This window comes from Pecten maximus, chromosome 2 (assembly GCF_902652985.1).
Source record: "Pecten maximus chromosome 2, xPecMax1.1, whole genome shotgun sequence".
Classification (NCBI taxonomy): Eukaryota; Metazoa; Mollusca; class Bivalvia; order Pectinida; family Pectinidae; genus Pecten; species Pecten maximus.
In genome coordinates this window covers 36,653,500-36,670,680 of record NC_047016.1, presented here as the reverse complement: position 1 = coordinate 36,670,680, position 17,181 = coordinate 36,653,500, and the positions used below count along the sequence as shown (strand labels likewise).

At 37.1% G+C, this 17,181-nt stretch overlaps 1 protein-coding gene across 1 annotated transcript; it reads right to left on the bottom strand.

Moving 5' to 3' along the window:
- Positions 1-621: 621 nt before the first annotated feature.
- LOC117321951 (toll-like receptor 2) lies at positions 622-4,136 on the bottom strand. The gene has a single exon (XM_033876587.1). The coding sequence runs from the start codon at positions 4,069-4,071 to the stop codon at positions 2,236-2,238; it is 1,836 nt and encodes a 611-aa protein (XP_033732478.1). The 5' UTR covers positions 4,072-4,136; the 3' UTR covers positions 622-2,235.
- Between the last annotated feature and the right edge of the window lie 13,045 nt (positions 4,137-17,181).

Here is a 17,181-nt window from a genome sequence, read left to right as displayed (position 1 = left end):
TTGTGGAGAAAATAAAGAAACATAGCTACGGAAAGACCACCAACAATGTTACAGACGAGACAATCGATGCCTTGTGGTTATAATCAAATCATATAATTACTGCGATTGCGTCGACAAAACATTGCTATCCCCTTAAATAATTGCATACCAATTTTCAGATTATTCGGACAATATCTTAAATTTTGACCAATCAGAAGCCTCCATTATGTTTCTATAGTAACGGTACTGGAAACACCTGTTATCTTAAATTATAGGTATTGATAGGCTACACCATATTACCAAGTTTGACTTATATTGATCTAAGGTCTGATGACCTATTGGCCCTTACAAAAACCTGTGTATAGTGACCTTGTTATCATGGAAACCACACTTACGAAAACAGCACATGGTCTCCAATATTCCCGTGTAGTTTCACGGGAACGCCTATTCCAGATTACCCCTCTAACTTTATTGTAGGGTTAAGGTAACAATAATCATTTACAACGTACATCGACTAATCTTGATATCAGTGATCGTTGTAAATTTCACTTCGCGTCTGACACCAAAATGCAATGTTTTAATGCAAATAAAAGCATACACATGTATATTGAATTCCTTCAAATTTATTAAGTAAAAGTTGAATCAAAGTACATAGGAAATTACTAACCGTCAAATTACTTCCAGCAGTATTAGTAACTCGAAGACACACAGATTCCTTTTAAATATAAAAGTAATAAATCACCATTATCTAAGTCGGTCTATTGAAGTATCCGAACAACAAAAACCTTTATAACTAATAAAAGCTATGAAGCTAAACTAAGCTAAACTACTTGACACTTTCTAAACCTCTCTAAGTTTCTATCAACTCCTGTTCTAAGTCCTTCTAATATCCTGTCCAGGAACTAAACTCTCAACTCCACCTCAGAACTCTCTGCTATAAGCTAACTATATATATACAGCAAAATTATTCTTACACAGAAATGACTATAAACAGATCATAACCTCATACCTATTCAAACTAGAGAATGAGGAACTATTTTTCATGCAGCCACTTCACCTTTGGACCTGGTGAGGTAACACAACACACAATGTCTACATTAAAGCGAAACAGTTATAAAAATCGACAAAATATGGATAAAATACAAATTTGAATGGAGACCATTCGAAATGTACAAGAATAATACCAGGAGCTCTGGAAGGGTAAGCGTCTTCTGCTTCATCGACGACAACCGTCATACAAATGTTGGTGAAATTCGGGTAAGTCACATTCTCGATATGAGAACTAGACTGGTGACAATAGTTCCACTAGTGAATGCACATCAACAAACGTAAAACAAATCTGAATTCATATCAGTTCATAAAGATATAGTTTGATACTACAAAAGATTTTAATGCACTTTTATTCTGATAATTTTGTAACATTGTTATACACGTTTATGTACACAAGTGAATAGTTTGAATTATGTGCTAAAGGAAATAACAGTATAATGCAGGCAGTTTCAATTATCTTGCACATGATCTGTCAGAATACCAATACTCTTGATAACATTGAGCTTAAGACATCTATCGAAACTTTAAACCATTGTATTTCAGGATTTCTTAATAGCAATCATCGTATGTGAGTGGTCACAGAATCAAGACCTCAATAAAAAAAAACACGTTCGTTACTTTGAATGGTGCGTTCGCAGTTCACCTCACTTATTATGTACTGTTTATGACTACAGCAATGTCGGCACCTCATAGTACGTCAGGAAAACAAAACGTTCACTTATATTTGACAAGTATCGTATAACCAGCAGTTGTCATGTTTCTTGGAAACATTTTGTCAGATAGCCCACTTCTTTGATGTTTAAAATCATTTATCCGGAGGACAATACGCAGGAAACTATAGAAATACGAGAAGAGGTATCGGTATTCTTATACTCTTGTCAAATGTACATAGTATTGTTTCAAGTTCACTCCAGCAAACAAGCATACTTTACCATTTCATAACAAGAGTAAATAAATTCTTATTTCAGAAAAATGAACAAATATCCCTATCCTAATGACGTATCAGTAAATACATTACCAACAGACGTGTCCATCTCCTGCATACTGTGGAGGTCCTTAATGATAGTTAGTTTAGTATGGTGTTAACACAATAAGGCCATATAGGACGGCTTCACGACAAATGTGATACAACCGACATAAATACAAGTACAATATGTTCACCGTCTGTGGTTCCTGTTGAATGATCCAAGCTGAAGTATCAATACGTCAAGTAAGTGACCGGTTGAGTTTCTCCCAGAAATGGCTGTCACTTAGGGGCAGATAAGTATACGTCTGTATGAAATGTCGCATATCATTTTCCAGCGAGACCAAGTCAACGCTTTCCTTGACCACGACTATCAAATGTCCGTTTTTGTCAGCCAAGGTCTGTTGGAAAGCCTTGCGAAATTCTAACAAACACCATTCGCTACAAAGAAAGTTTGGTGACAACACCAAAACGGTGTGCCTACTTTTCTCAATGCTATTTATGATATTTTCCGATATACAAGCGCCCGGTATGAAGTCCTTGTGATGCAGACAGACATGGAACTCTTTCGATTCCAGGAATTTGTAAAGGTGGCCCATCACCCATGTCTCGTCTAGGGAGCTGTACGATATGAAGGCGTCGTACATCTTATTGTCCAGACTTTTCGAGGGGGACTGGTACGACACTCTTCTATCCGTTGCAAACCTAGATTTCTTTCTGTACCGCAATACCAGAGCTATGATAAGAAAATGTCCAATAACAACCCCACATATCAATGCGATGTATTTCTCAAATTCCTTTGTGTACCCTAATTCGTTATCACACATTGCGTAGTTCGTAAGGTCTAGAAGTGTCACTCCCGTCAGATTAGCAGGGTACGCACATTCTATACTGTTGCCAAGTCTCCCGTAGATAAATTTCCATGGATTGTCTTCTTTCGCTGTTACTTTAAGGAATGATGCGACTTCGTACATACTACAGTTACATACGATAGGATTATTGGCCAATGACACAGAGTTTGGCCAGAAAACGGTGAGGTCTCTAATCTCATCCTCTGTAATTGATTCAATAGCATTACTGTTCATATTGACGAACAAGAATGGGTTTGTCTGTTCAGGCTGTCTGTTTCTAAACGGAAGTGATGTGATCGAGTTCCCAGACAAATCTAGTTTTTCTAATGCCCCAAACAGAGTCCACCATTTATCAGCGTACAATTGATAGGGTACGCTTTTCATTTTGTTCCCTGTTAAGACTAGAGCCGTGAGGTTAGGAAACAAAGGTTGCGAGCTCCGAACAGGAAAAAACAAACTGATATAATTCTCCCCTTCAGGGACGGCATGTCCGGAAAGTTCCAGATATTGTAAGTTAGGACAAAGACAGTTTCTCTTCTGGTATTGCTTCAGTAATGTGCTATCGTTAATAGTCAGCCTAACGTCAACACTGTGAGAACCAGTCAGGTTATATTGGCGGTAGTATACAAGGCGCGGGTTGACAAAGCAATCCGGTTCATGCTGCTTTTTTATCTCTTCCAATATTTCACTCAGTCGTATAAACAATACGCAATTTTCCAAGGTTATCTTCTCAAGATCGCTGTTTGGTGTGATTATCATCCTTGGATTCAAAACATCATACGACCGAATCACACATCCAAGAATGGACAAGGACCGTAACAGTCTGGCCTCATGAGGTCTTTTCATCACAACAGAACCGCCCTGAGAACAGATAATGACCAACTCTATAGAGAAGCCGCTGTGCGTTTCAGCCAAAGAGTTGGTAACTTCTTGAAATGTAGTCCAATTCCAGGGCCTCTCGTCAGCGTCTATATGACACGTTATGTTAATGGCGTGTCCTGTTACGTTGGTGTCTACATCAATGACATTTTCTGCTTTGATCAAATCTGTTTTCTTCGGAAAAACTGTTTCATTTTCTATCGCAGCATCCTTGTGTAGGAGGCATTTTCCCGGAATAGTAGCTAACAAGTCATCTGCAATATTTGTTAGGTCAAAATCTGGTGTTATTGAAGCACGAGAAATCGCTGACAGAAGAGTTATCCACAACAAGCACTGGAACAGCGACATCCTACGAGTGTGGTGAGGTGACGGTGTTATGAAACAGCTGTACTAGGCGACAACAGTATATGTTACCATAGCTAAAAACTTAGTCAAAGTCTATTCAAGCAGTGTTATTAACGGTTTAAATAAAATCATTATTTGCTATTGATATGTTGCGGACAAAAGGTAATCGTGGTCTGCGACTGTTTATTGTTTGTGATTGTCAATTATGCATGTGTTATGATATGAAATGAAACCATGCAATCACCTGCCTTGTCGGCCTAGGAAATGGGTACGGTATTGGTCTTACGCACATGGACTTGAGATGATTTGTTTACAAGCCGAGTGTATTTGTGTAAATCCCGATTTGTTTATAAAACATAAGTAGACATTTCAGGCGATATATCATCATTAGACTAACACTGCACACCTGTGTGATGTATTAATATTGTAATACTTTAATGATTAATCAAAAACATCAGCGAATGAATAACACTACATACCTGTGTGGTGTATAGATATTGTAATACTTCCAATGATTAAACAAAATAAATTAATAGACTGACAATTTTTTTGGCACCTGTGGGTTCTAACGCATCACAATGGTTCCCCTATTAACGGACATGCATTTGTAAGAAAAAGGAAGTACAGTACTGGGAGGGTGATTTTGTACTCAAACCCTGCGGGAGCGGAAAATGTTAAGCCCTATCGCTCGTAATCGCGGGATGTTCGCAGGGTGCTAGCGGCGAATTCGCGGCGGGTTGCGGCGAGTTCGCGGCGGGTTCGCGGCGAGTTATCTTAATGAATATGAAGCCAATGTTTACATTTAAATTACTATAACCAGTTTTCAGCCCGAAGACAGCATTGTCGGATATAAGTTGATCTTAGAATACTTTCAAATCTAGATCCATTTAAATAGCATTAGCGTATACGTACATGTACATTTTGTATACACATTTTACTTCATGGGATGGCAGGGCAAGGCAAGTTACAACCATCAAACCAATACGTAAATATTATAAATGTATAGCAACAATAACATTGCGTACCTAAAACTGAATTATGTCAATGATTTAAGAAAATTAAACAAAAGCCTTAACATCGCATACGGAAATTAAAGGAAACGGCAGGTGTCTTAAACGAAAAAAAATATCCTACAGTAAGATGTGAGATACAGGTAGTAGACAGGTAGATAACAACATATACTCCCCTCAGGTAAAAAAACCGTAGGGGTCCGATGGGGTCATTGCGAAACAGGTATACTCTCTATTGTAATTAAAATATGTGATTGGCAGGTGTTAACAGCTGGTGAAAACATTTCTATAGCGGTAACTACACGATCGGTAATTGTTCTGTGTATAGAGAATTAATCTATATCGCTTTAACTAACTTCAGTTATGATTATATTACGCGATATAGAGATTTTTTTCTAGAAAATAATGATACACCATTTATAACTCATTTATAATTATGACCGTTTGATAAATCATTCAGTTTGGTTTCAGTTGGATTAAAACGGTAATAATTTAATATATGATTTCCTAGCGAATTTTCAATGATTGTGGTAAAGCAAAACCACGATAATGATATAATATATCTATTATATACTCATCTCCGACATTCTCTTCACAGAAGGTAAATATTTTCTTCTGGAACTCCTTTGTTACCTACCAGTTTCAATGGAAAATTTCAAATTACATGATTTATCATCAGGCTTCGTTGGACGTAAAATAGACTGGTCTATAGATAGAGAAAGGACGAAATAGTTCACATTGTTTGGACGTTAGGTCTTGATCGTAATGGTGACGTCTGCATTGTTAGTACGTCATTTTGTTTTGCTTCCAAAATAAAAGGGACGGGAAAGATTCCCATGTTATGCTTATAATTAATTGAAATATGTTAAAATGTATTTTATAGATTTTTTTTTATTACATACACTAATGTATTGTTTCCTCACAATAAAGAGAGCACATCGGACTATACATACACATCATTCTGTAGTCTATGTATTTCAAACAATATTTATTTGACAATTTCCATTTAACAATATATACAACATTTATAGTATACACATAGATTCCAATCATGCATGTAATCGAAAAAAGAGAGATCTCGCATAATGATTTTGTAATTGGCTGGTTAAATGGTAATTGCTGTGACAATTTGGCTGTTAATGAAATAATGAAGTTGATTAACTACTATATATATAGTTTGGAAAATATGAGCACGGATTTCTATATCTACCGGTAATATGAATACACCGAAGTGTATGTCTATGCTATTAGCCACGCCAGAGTCGTCCCCGTAAACTGCAAGTAGCATATATATATATAGGGTCTAGTAAGTAATAACGACGGTATAAACCAATATTGGTACTGGATCCTAACAAACAAATGTTGGATGCGTATTACTAGAAATAGACATATGTCAAGTAGTAATAATAGGACACTTGCATGTAAGTCACAAAATCTACCAATCGTCTCGACTGCTAGCGGTAAAAAAAATCGGTACATGTATCATTTATTCCCATCGCTCCCGTCATTGGCCAAAGGTACACTTTATCTCAAATATCGTGTGTGTCCTCTGTTTCATCATTTCAGTTTACAGGTGGCTGAAATCAGTTCCCGAGGATTATTGTAGCCTGCATGATACATTTTGTTTCATTTGAATATTAACATGGTTCAGAATATACATATCTACTCGAAGTTCCTTTGATTACGATTATTGTACTATTATACCTTCCCATGCAGATATATGTTTAGATTCCTCCGCTGCCTCCTAGATATCACACTTTAGTCCCTTAGCATTGAGATTCATATTTGGCTCTATTGTATCTGACTCTCAGTTTGTATTGAAACATGCTGCTAATATCTTTTGTTCCTTCGTATACACTTTTTTTCTTAACATTTTAGTGTTCCTTCAATTGTTACGATGAACAAGCCGGCTACAATGTGGTTGGAGGCATCTGCCATTGATGTGCATGTCGACTGTAAGGATAGCGACCGAGAGTAGACATACTCCCTATATAGTTACCTCAACCAACTGTCTGTTGTTTCGTTGTGGAGAAGGTTAGATATGTTACATCACCTGTAAAAGGTCATTATGACTGGAAACGAGAATATGCTGTAGGCCTGTAATAGTTGTATGTTTTTATACAATACAAAAAGTTACATTCTTTATTGGATCCCGCGTTTATATTTATAAACTAATATCTAGTTTTAAAATCAATCATTTTCAGGACGCCGTTTTTATTTATTTATTTATTTATTTATTCATTTTTCTATCAATTTTTCTTTATTTGTTGGTGTTAATTAGATATTGTAGTGAAAATCGGGGGAGTTATCTCCCTTTGTTGGAACTCATTTCGCACGTGAGCTAGTATTTAATCCCGCGGGGTGTCAGAGAGCGGCCTCTTCGATCCTGAACCCCGCAATGTATACATACAGCCACTACACGTGAGTACTTGTCACTACATTGTATGGGTTTTGGGATACGGGAGCATTCATTAGTCTTTTAGAGAAGGCTGGTGAGAACCCACACCAGTTTCCTCTACAATATTGGTATAATTATACGGACGTTTTTATGCTTTTATGATGACAAGCTGTGTATACGCTCTCGACAATGCACATAGCATCTTTTAATATTTGTATTTGGTTTAATGAACACAGAGACATATCTGTATATATGTCTCTGATGAACAATAGTACAGAAGCATGACGTCACGGATAGTAATGTGATGTGTGGAGTTGAGCTGTAAAATATTTTGGATTTAGTCCGGTGTTGGCAGCTGGAGGAGAGCTTGGATAAGAACCGTTTAGCATCCGGATTACTCACGGAAATGCTGAAAGTTTAAGCTCATAGAATACTATAATGTCTCTGTTTCTCCTGTTTTGGGATAATAAATAATAATAAAATACGTCACACTTATATAACTTTTAATACAAAACGATTCATGATTCTCATAAATTACAATATATACTTATAAAACCATAATACACATACATGTTATGACAATACATTTGTACATGTATATATATCTTAACACGCGTAATTGTTATTGGCAAAGTACCGGATGCAAATTATATTGTAAAATATCCGTGATGTAAAAGCTTTGAATACAAAACACAAATGCCTTCTGTAGAGCTATTTTACTAAAATGATATACTACACACCGGTTATATATAAACAGATAAACAATTAACTAGAATAGCAATACGCAGCCCTTCATCCACGTGTGAACTACTGAATGTTGATACTTATACTTTTAACTTCCAAAAATAATGAATAATCAAATGTGAAAGCATTTATATCAATCATGAAATAAATTTACACAAGTTCTTTGCTAGCTGTAAAAGACCTGAGTACAGACGTACTTGATTTTATACCCACGGTTGACATACAAATTAGTGTCGTTTGGACCTAGTACTAGTCGCTTACTTTTGTCAAAGATGTAACACATGGACCTTGCATACACATCAGATTTCTATTCACCTGGTGGAAACGAAATATTAAAAACAGGTTAACTGTTTAATTAATCTGTCATAATGATTCATCGACCTGCTAAGCATGAACGATTCTCTCGCTCAAATTGGCCAACCCAAATCCTCAAACTTTTTCGACCAGAAACTCTCCGAGTGAAAATCTTCCATTTCATATTTCTTCGGTCATACCTGACGCGTCAGTAGTCATTTACATATCGATAACATTATATGTGCAATCTTGGTACCATTCCTTAAAACTATATCTGCGTCTCACCATTTGAGATCCTGTGTCTAATATACCAACTTGTTCTGGCATGAAGCTTTTCGTCAAATCAATCTATATACATTACGAAGTAGCACATTTCCTGGCTATATCATGTGACAAAGACACACACTGACCCGCTCCACGTGCTGTTAGATCACTTTAGTGCATTGTCAAATCTTCACAGTTTAGCGTAATGATACATAACCTAGTTATTGGTGCAATCAAAATTTCCCGCAACCATCCCATCGCGAAAAACGCTGAAATATTACTACCGCCAAATCATGAACGTTTACAGAAACTTATGTAGTGATGCCAGTTTATCGGCATGTCTCAGCTTTGTGACACGTTTTCTTGGAAAGAAAATCACACATTGTTGTCATTGTTTTCTGCACTGACAACATAACCTACATATTCCTGTACTAAACATGATTTTAAAAGCTCACCGATATTCCTAGTTTATCGAAAATAAATATATATCATAATATCTCGATGTCTTCAGGCTTTGCTGATCAGATGGAATCATTCACATACACATACACTTTTAATCATATACTCCTCAAAATAATCGGTCTCGAGGATTTGCACAAGTATATGGTTGCACTCACAACACGAACGGTAACATTGTCCATTGAACAACCCGGTTAAAGAAATAAATCCCGAAAACACAATTTTGAATTATCGCTATTAGGAATATGATGAAAGTTATCTTCATTAATAAGTGAAATAACTATGCTACCATTATATTCTCTAAATGGAATGCTTTAAACTGAATATGCGAGTTTAAATTTCAATTTCAACAACATTTGATTGACATTCAATATGTCAAAAGGATAAGACATCAGACTAGGCCTTTGTGAGCCCTTTCAAATTGTTACAATTAATATTAATATTTACCTGGTACACCAGACATGGTGTCGGAGCAAAATAAAACTATAGGCTATGGTTACAAATGTACCTGTATCATTTTGCAATGGTATTTATTTTCACAAGAAAAGGGAGAGAACTTCAAATTATGTTGAGTGTTAAAGAAATCGTTTATATCAACCATCACCATGCCCTTGATGCAGATTCCCTGGTGAGTTGTCATGCACGCATTCTGAGGGAATCAGGTCATGCCGACGTACATGTGACACGAATTACAGCTTACTTACTTGTAAGATGTTAAAACCAAAGTTTACCTTTGATGAACAACTGTTATGTTTTATAGAAAACCACGACGAGGAATGTTTTTAACAAGTTTACGTCTAATCTGAAAGTAGATATACAAGTTTAAACAGTCTGCCAGCACAAACACACCTAATACAACACAAATGAAAGAAATACCCACGTAACCTATGACATGGCTGGACATACGACTGTCGTCAGCGCTGGAGAGCTTCCTTTGCCAGTTCAAGGTTTCCTTTTTTGGTATGATCAGTGCCACTTTTAGCTGCTTAATATATGTTTCCAATAACGCCGGCGATAACATTACAACACCGTGTGTACAGTTAGGACAGACACATACAGTTGATGTTGAGTTGACATACATTGTGGTAACATCCGCTTTATCATATGTGGTTGTTTTTGTGGTAGTGGTGGTGGTTACATCCGGGGTAGCTGTTTGGGTTGTATTCCTTACTTCCAGAGTAGCTCTTTGAATTGCATTATTTACATTCGCGACATTTGTGTGAGTTGTTTCAATGATGTTGGTTGCATCCGGGGTAGTTGTTTGAGTTGTCTTCATTACATCCGGGGTAGTTGTTTGAGCTGCATTGGATACATCCTGGGTAGTAATTTGAGTTGTATTGTTGACATACGGGTTAGTTGTTTGAGATGCATTGGTTACATCCGGGGTAGTTATTTGAGTTGTCTTCATTACATCCGGGGTAGTTGTTTGAGCTGCATTGGATACATCCTGGATAGTAATTTGAGTTGTATTGTTGACATCCGGGGTATATATTTGAGTTTTATTTGTTACATCCGGGGTAGTTGTTTCAGTTGTATTGATGACATCCGGGGTATATATTTGAGTTTTATTTGTTACATCCGGGGTACTTGTTTGAGTTGTATTAATTTCATCCGGGGTAGTTGTTTGAGTTGTATTCATTACATCCGATGAAGTTGTTTGAGTTGCATAGGTAACATCCGGGGTAGTTGTCTGATTTGTATTTATTACATCCGGGGTAGTTATTTGAGTTGTATTAGTTACATCCGGGATAGTTGTTTGAGTTTCACTAATTACATCCGGGGTAGTTATTTGAGTTGTATTTATTACATCCGGGATAGTTGTTTGAGTTTCACTAATTACATCCGGGGTAGTTATTTCAGTTGTATTGGTTACATCCGGGGTACTTGTTTGAGTTGTGTTGATAACATCTGGGGTAGTTGTTTGAATTGTGTTGATAACATCTGGGGTAGTTATTTGACTTGTGTTGATTACATCCGGGGTAGTTATTTGAGTTGTATTGGTTACATCCGGGGTAGTTATTTGACTTGTATTGGTTACATCCGGGGTACTTGTTTTAGTTATATTGATTACACCCGGGGTATTTATTTGAGTTGTGTTGATTACATACGAGAATGTTATTTGAGTTGTGTTGTTTACATCCCGCGTACTTGTTTGAATTGTGTTGATAAAATCCGAGGTTGTGGTTGGAATTGTATTTATTACGTCCGAGGTAGTTGTTTGAGTTGTATTAGTTACATCCGGGGTACTTGTTTGAGTTGGGTTGATTACATCCGGGGCACTGGGTTGAGTTGTATTAGTTACATCCGGGGCAATTATTTGAGTTGTATTGGTTACACCTGGGTTACTTGTTTGAGTTATGTTGATTACCTCCGGGGTTGTTATTTGAGTCGTATTGAATACATCCGGAGTAGTTATTTGAGTTGTGTTGTTTACAACCGGGGCACCTGTTTGAGTTGTGTTGATGATATCCGAGGTATTAGTTTGAGTTGTATTAGTTACATCCGGGGTAGTTATTTGAGTTGTATTGGTTACGTCCGGGGTAGTTATTTGTGTTGTATTGGTTACGTCCGGGGTTGTTACTTGACTTGTATTGAATACATCCGGGGTACTTGTTTGAGTTGTGTTGATTACAACCCGGGCACTTGTTTGAGTTGTATTAGTTACATCCGGGGTACTTCTTTGAGTTAAGTTGATTACATCCGGGGTAGTTATTTGAGTTGTGTTGTTTACATCCGGGGTACTTGTTTGAGTTGGGTTGATAATATCCGAGGTAGTTGTTTGAGTTGTATTAGTTACATCCGGGGTAGTTATTTGAGTTGTATTGGTTACATCCGGGGTAGTTATTTGACTTGTATTGGTTACATCCGGGGTAGTTATTTGACTTGTATTGGTTACATCCGGGGTACTTGTTTGAGTTGTGTTGATTACATCCGGGGTAGTTATTTGAGTTGTATTGGTTACATCCGGGGCACCTGTTTGAGTTGTGTTGGTTACATCCGGGGTACTTGTTTGAGTTGTGTTGATAATATCCGAGGTAGTAGTTTGAGTTGTATTGGTTACATCCGGGGTACTTGTTTGAGTTGTGTTGATAATATCCGAGGTAGTAGTTTGAGTTGTATTGGTTACATCCGGGGTACTTGTTTGAGTTGTGTTGATAATATCCGAGGTAGTAGTTTGAGTTGTATTGGTTACATCCGGGGTAGTTATTTGAGTTGTATTGGTTACGTCCGGGGTAGTTATTTGTGTTGTATTGGTTACGTCCGGGGTTGTTACTTGACTTGTATTGAATACATCCGGGGTACTTGTTTGAGTTGTGTTGATTACAACCCGGGCACTTGTTTGAGTTGTATTAGTTACATCCGGGGTAGTTATTTGTGTTGTATTGGTTACATCCGGGGTAGTTATTTGACTTGTATTAGTTACATCCGGGGTACTTGTTTGAGTTGTGTTGATTACATCCGGGGCACTCGATTGAGTTGTATTAGTAACATCCGGGGTACTTGTTTGAGTTATGTTGAATACATTCGGAGTAGTTATTTGAGTTGTGTTGTTTACATCCGGGGTACTTGTTTGAGTTGTATTGGTTACATCTGGGGTACTTGTTTGAGTTGTATTAGTTACATCCGGGGTACTTGTTTGAGTTATGTTGAATACATTCGGAGTAGTTATTTGAGTTGTATTGAATACATCCGGGGTAGTTATTTGAGTTGTGTTGTTTACATTCGGGGTACTTGTTTGAGTTGTGATGATAATATCCGATGTAGTTGTTTGATTTGTATTAGTTACATCCGGGGTAGTTATTTGAGTTGTATTGGTTACATCCGGAGTACTTGTTTGAGTTGTGTTGATTACATCCGGGGTAGTTATTTGAGTTGTGTTGTTTACATTCGGGGTACTTGTTTGAATTTTGTTGATAATATCCGAGGTTGTTGTTGGAATTGTATTTATTACATCCGGGGTACTTGTTTGAGTTGTGTTGATTACATCCGGGGGAATTATTTGAGTTGTGTTGTTTACATCCGGGGTACTTGTTTGAGTTGTGTTGATAATATCCGAGGTAGTTGTTTGAGTTGTATTAGTTACATCCGGGATAGTTATTTGAGCTGTTTTGGTTACATCCGGGGTAGTTATTTGACTTGTATTGGTTACATCCGGGGTACTTGTTTGAGTTGTATTAATTACATCTAAGGTAGTTGTTAAAGTTGTATTTATTACATCCGGGGTAGTTGTTTGAGTTGTATTTATTACATCCGGGGTAGTTATTTGAGTTGTATTCGTGATATCCGGGGTACCTGTTTGAGTTTTGTTGATTACATCCGGGGTAGTTATTTGAGTTGTATTGATTACAACCGGGATACCTGTTTGAGTTGTGTTTATCACTTCCATTGTAGTGGTTTCTGTTTTATTGATTAAATCCGGGGTAGTATTTAGCCTGGTAGTGGTTACATCAGTGGTTGTTGTTAGTGTGGTAGTTGTTACATCCGGGTTAATTGTTTCTGCCGTACTAGGTTCATCAACACATTGAAGAATATCTGAAGCATTAAATATTTTTGAAGAGGTTTAATGGAATAGAATAGCAGCATGGTGTAATAACTATTACTGAATGTACCAAAGTTATCAAATATTTCTTTTCTTATCTTTTAAATGGTTAGATAATTTGTTTTTCTTTTATTTCATCAATCTGATTACAATGCAAATTATCATTATACATGACCTTATTTCAATCTGACTGTGGCCGGTAATTGTTCATGTTCAGTTGTCTTCGATGCTAACCATATACCGGTAATTTTTTAGCCAATCAAAAAGCGTCTCTTACATGCCTGTTCGGCGGTGTGTGCAAATTGACCGGGTTATGGAAATAGCATTGAAAAGGTTAATTAGCCTCTGATCTTTCTGTCGTTTTGCTACTTCATTTTCTTCGGGAACATTGTATGTTACAGCAATGGAAAGTCCATAAACTTCGCATAATTAGTCCATTAATACATGTTTTTGGACATGAAGTGGCTTGTGATTGGCGAAGTCATCTTGATTTTGTTGACATTCGTGACTTTCGGATACTATCTACTTGAAACCATGAAGTCACCGAGGAAAATATATTGTGGCTTTTTTTTTTGCCATTTGAACTATGATTGGTTGGTTGAAAGGTCATCTGAACATGAATCCTAACCGGCCACGGCCAGATCTCAGTAGTGTATGATGACTGGCTATCTGTATCTTAACCGGTTTATTATATTTACCGGCAATAAGAATATATGGTGGTTGTAAAACGCAACAAACTCTTAAGATGTTACGTATAATTTATAATTAGATTCATTATTAAAAAAGTACAGAATCTTACCCGGAATATTTTCTGGGGACGGAATAACTGGCTACAAAAGACAAACAAAAATCATAGCCGAACGTATCCATGCGATCAAGATAAACGGGAAAATGCACTAGACTAGTCATACTCATAATACTAATGACATAACACATGCTATAAAGGCGTCTGCACTTACCATATCACTTTCAAAATGATTCACCGTATTACATGAAGTATTGATTTAGAACGTATAACACAGATATATATATTTACGACTGCTGCCATCGAGATACAATGTACATACATAAGATAGGTCGTACTCACATGAACCGTAGTATCTATATGTTTCGGAAACAAGACTGTGGCTGCAGTTGTGTCAGGTGAGATACACAACAGATAGCCTCCGAAAGACCTCCCCAGTAGGTGCGTCACCTTGAGAACCTCCATATCTGGAACCATGAACGTTGTGACAACATATGAAGATGAAGGTAAGGACGTCCAGGATGCCGAGATGGGCTGATCCTGTAACGATATGTTCTTCTGTTCTCCGTTTTTAGCTACAAGAGAAAGTGCACAGCTGTCGTAGATCTGTGGTATTGGAACCAAATAATTATTGTAGAAAAGCTTCAGTGGTAACGGGAAATACATGCCAGCATTTTGGGACATTTTCACAACATAATGGCTGACAAGAATATAATTTTCGGCCGATATGTCTAGGAACTCACAGTCAAACGAATAATTAGCATATTCCCTAAAAGCATGCTTCAAGAATAGCGTAGTGTAACCGCATCCCGTAAGATTAACGGTTGTGTCGTCCATTGAGGATATGACCTTGATGACGTCAGGATATGTAGTGCTGTTCCTGGAGACAATGTAGTGTTTACCCCAGTGTAACAAAGGAGGTAGGGTAGCGGATATATGATCCCGTTTATCGCTTGCAAACACATGTGTGTTGCCTGCACCTGCAAATGCAGCTACCTTACGATCGGATCTTATTAACACCCCTGTTAAATCCGACTTTCCTCCGATCTGAACAGTCTGCAGAGGCTGCAAAGTCAGTTGTAGGATAGCACATGATTTGTAGCGGGTCCCGTTGAACACTATGGAACCGGTAAACTGTGAAGGCACATAGAGAGTGATGTTAGTTGGTTCGAGTAATGCCACCACCCCGAAAACACAATTTCCATTTTCTTCACAATGGGTAAGAACAGCATACACGAGACCAAGCTGTGAAGTTGGTATAGGTGTGAATACATCGGACGATTTTCCATTTTTATTGAAACCTAGCACATAAACATCTTCCTCGGATGTTATCAATATGCCTTTATTTTCTATCGAATTCATATCGAGCTTCGATAGAGAGGACTCGAATTGCACGATATAGCGTGTGTACTTGTTTTGCAGCAGCAGAGTTTGGTTAACACCACTGATAGCTGTCTGGATTGTTACCGATGTTCCATCAGCCTCACTTGTTATGTATATATCTGTGTCTCCACTACTGACGTGTGTGTTTCGTAAAAAGCACAAGGTGAAGTTATCTCCATATGTAAACGTTACACCTACAATGAAGAAAATTGAATATATAGCAAATCTTCAAATGGAAATGTTCCTTTCTACAAAAATTGACGAAAATTATTAAAATAAACAAGGCTTTAACAGTTTATAGGCGACCATCAAGAATTTGAGCGATGAAGGAAAAATGCCACGTGGCCTAAGGTTTTGTTTGAAGGGTTTATACAAAAGACGCAGACATTATAATGTTTCAATACCAAACGTTTAATACATCAAACAGTCTCATAAAATATACAGCTGTCGAGCCATTCTACGATCCGACAGTAATGCTAAGGGCCAACAGTATTGATAGAAAAGGTGACGGAGGAAATGGAGAAGTGCAATAACTATGTAATAAAATGTCTAATTTACAATGCTGCATAACACGAACGTTTGTTTTGTATAAAATTATGTTGTTTCTTGGTTGCTATGGATTCACCAATAGAAGTTCAACGGATAATGTTTAACTTAGTTTAACTTAGTTTATTCTGAACGCAGGCATGATAATTGCCTCTCTATTCAGATCATAGTTTATACAATATCTAATATATATATATACATATATATAAGAGTGTTTATGTTGTGACGTTACTCCAAAATTTGTCTAAACGGTTTTCGAAACTGACTAAATTTGGTGCTTCAACTACATTTTCTGGTAAAGAGTTCCAACTGTCTACAATTCTTTGAGTGAACGAATACTTTCTCATGTCCAACCTGCTTCGTGTTTTATCAATGCTGAGTGAATGTCCCCGGGTCCTTCTCTCTTTCTTAATTGGCAGAAGTCCGTGTGATGCTGTTGTCTCATAGCCTCCTCTCAAAATTGTCAAAAATGTTATATAAGTATAATAATTTGAAAGCCCCAAACCACGAAAAAACAACTGCACATGAATACATGAATTAAAGTTACGATAAACGTGATGGATTATTCCAAATCGGGGGCTGTCGTAAATGATAGCATGGAAGGATCGGTTTATATATCAAAACCAGGCATGTCCTTAAATGACCCTGATTGTTGATATGAAGTTAAACAAAATAAACAAAAATATATATCACGTCCGTGGTATAAGTATTTGAACGTTGAAATGAAACG

Excerpts from the sequence above, each read along its gene's own strand:
- LOC117321951 (XM_033876587.1), bottom strand. The coding sequence starts at position 4,071 with ATGTCGCTGTTCCAGTGCTTGTTGTGGATAACTCTTCTGTCAGCGATT.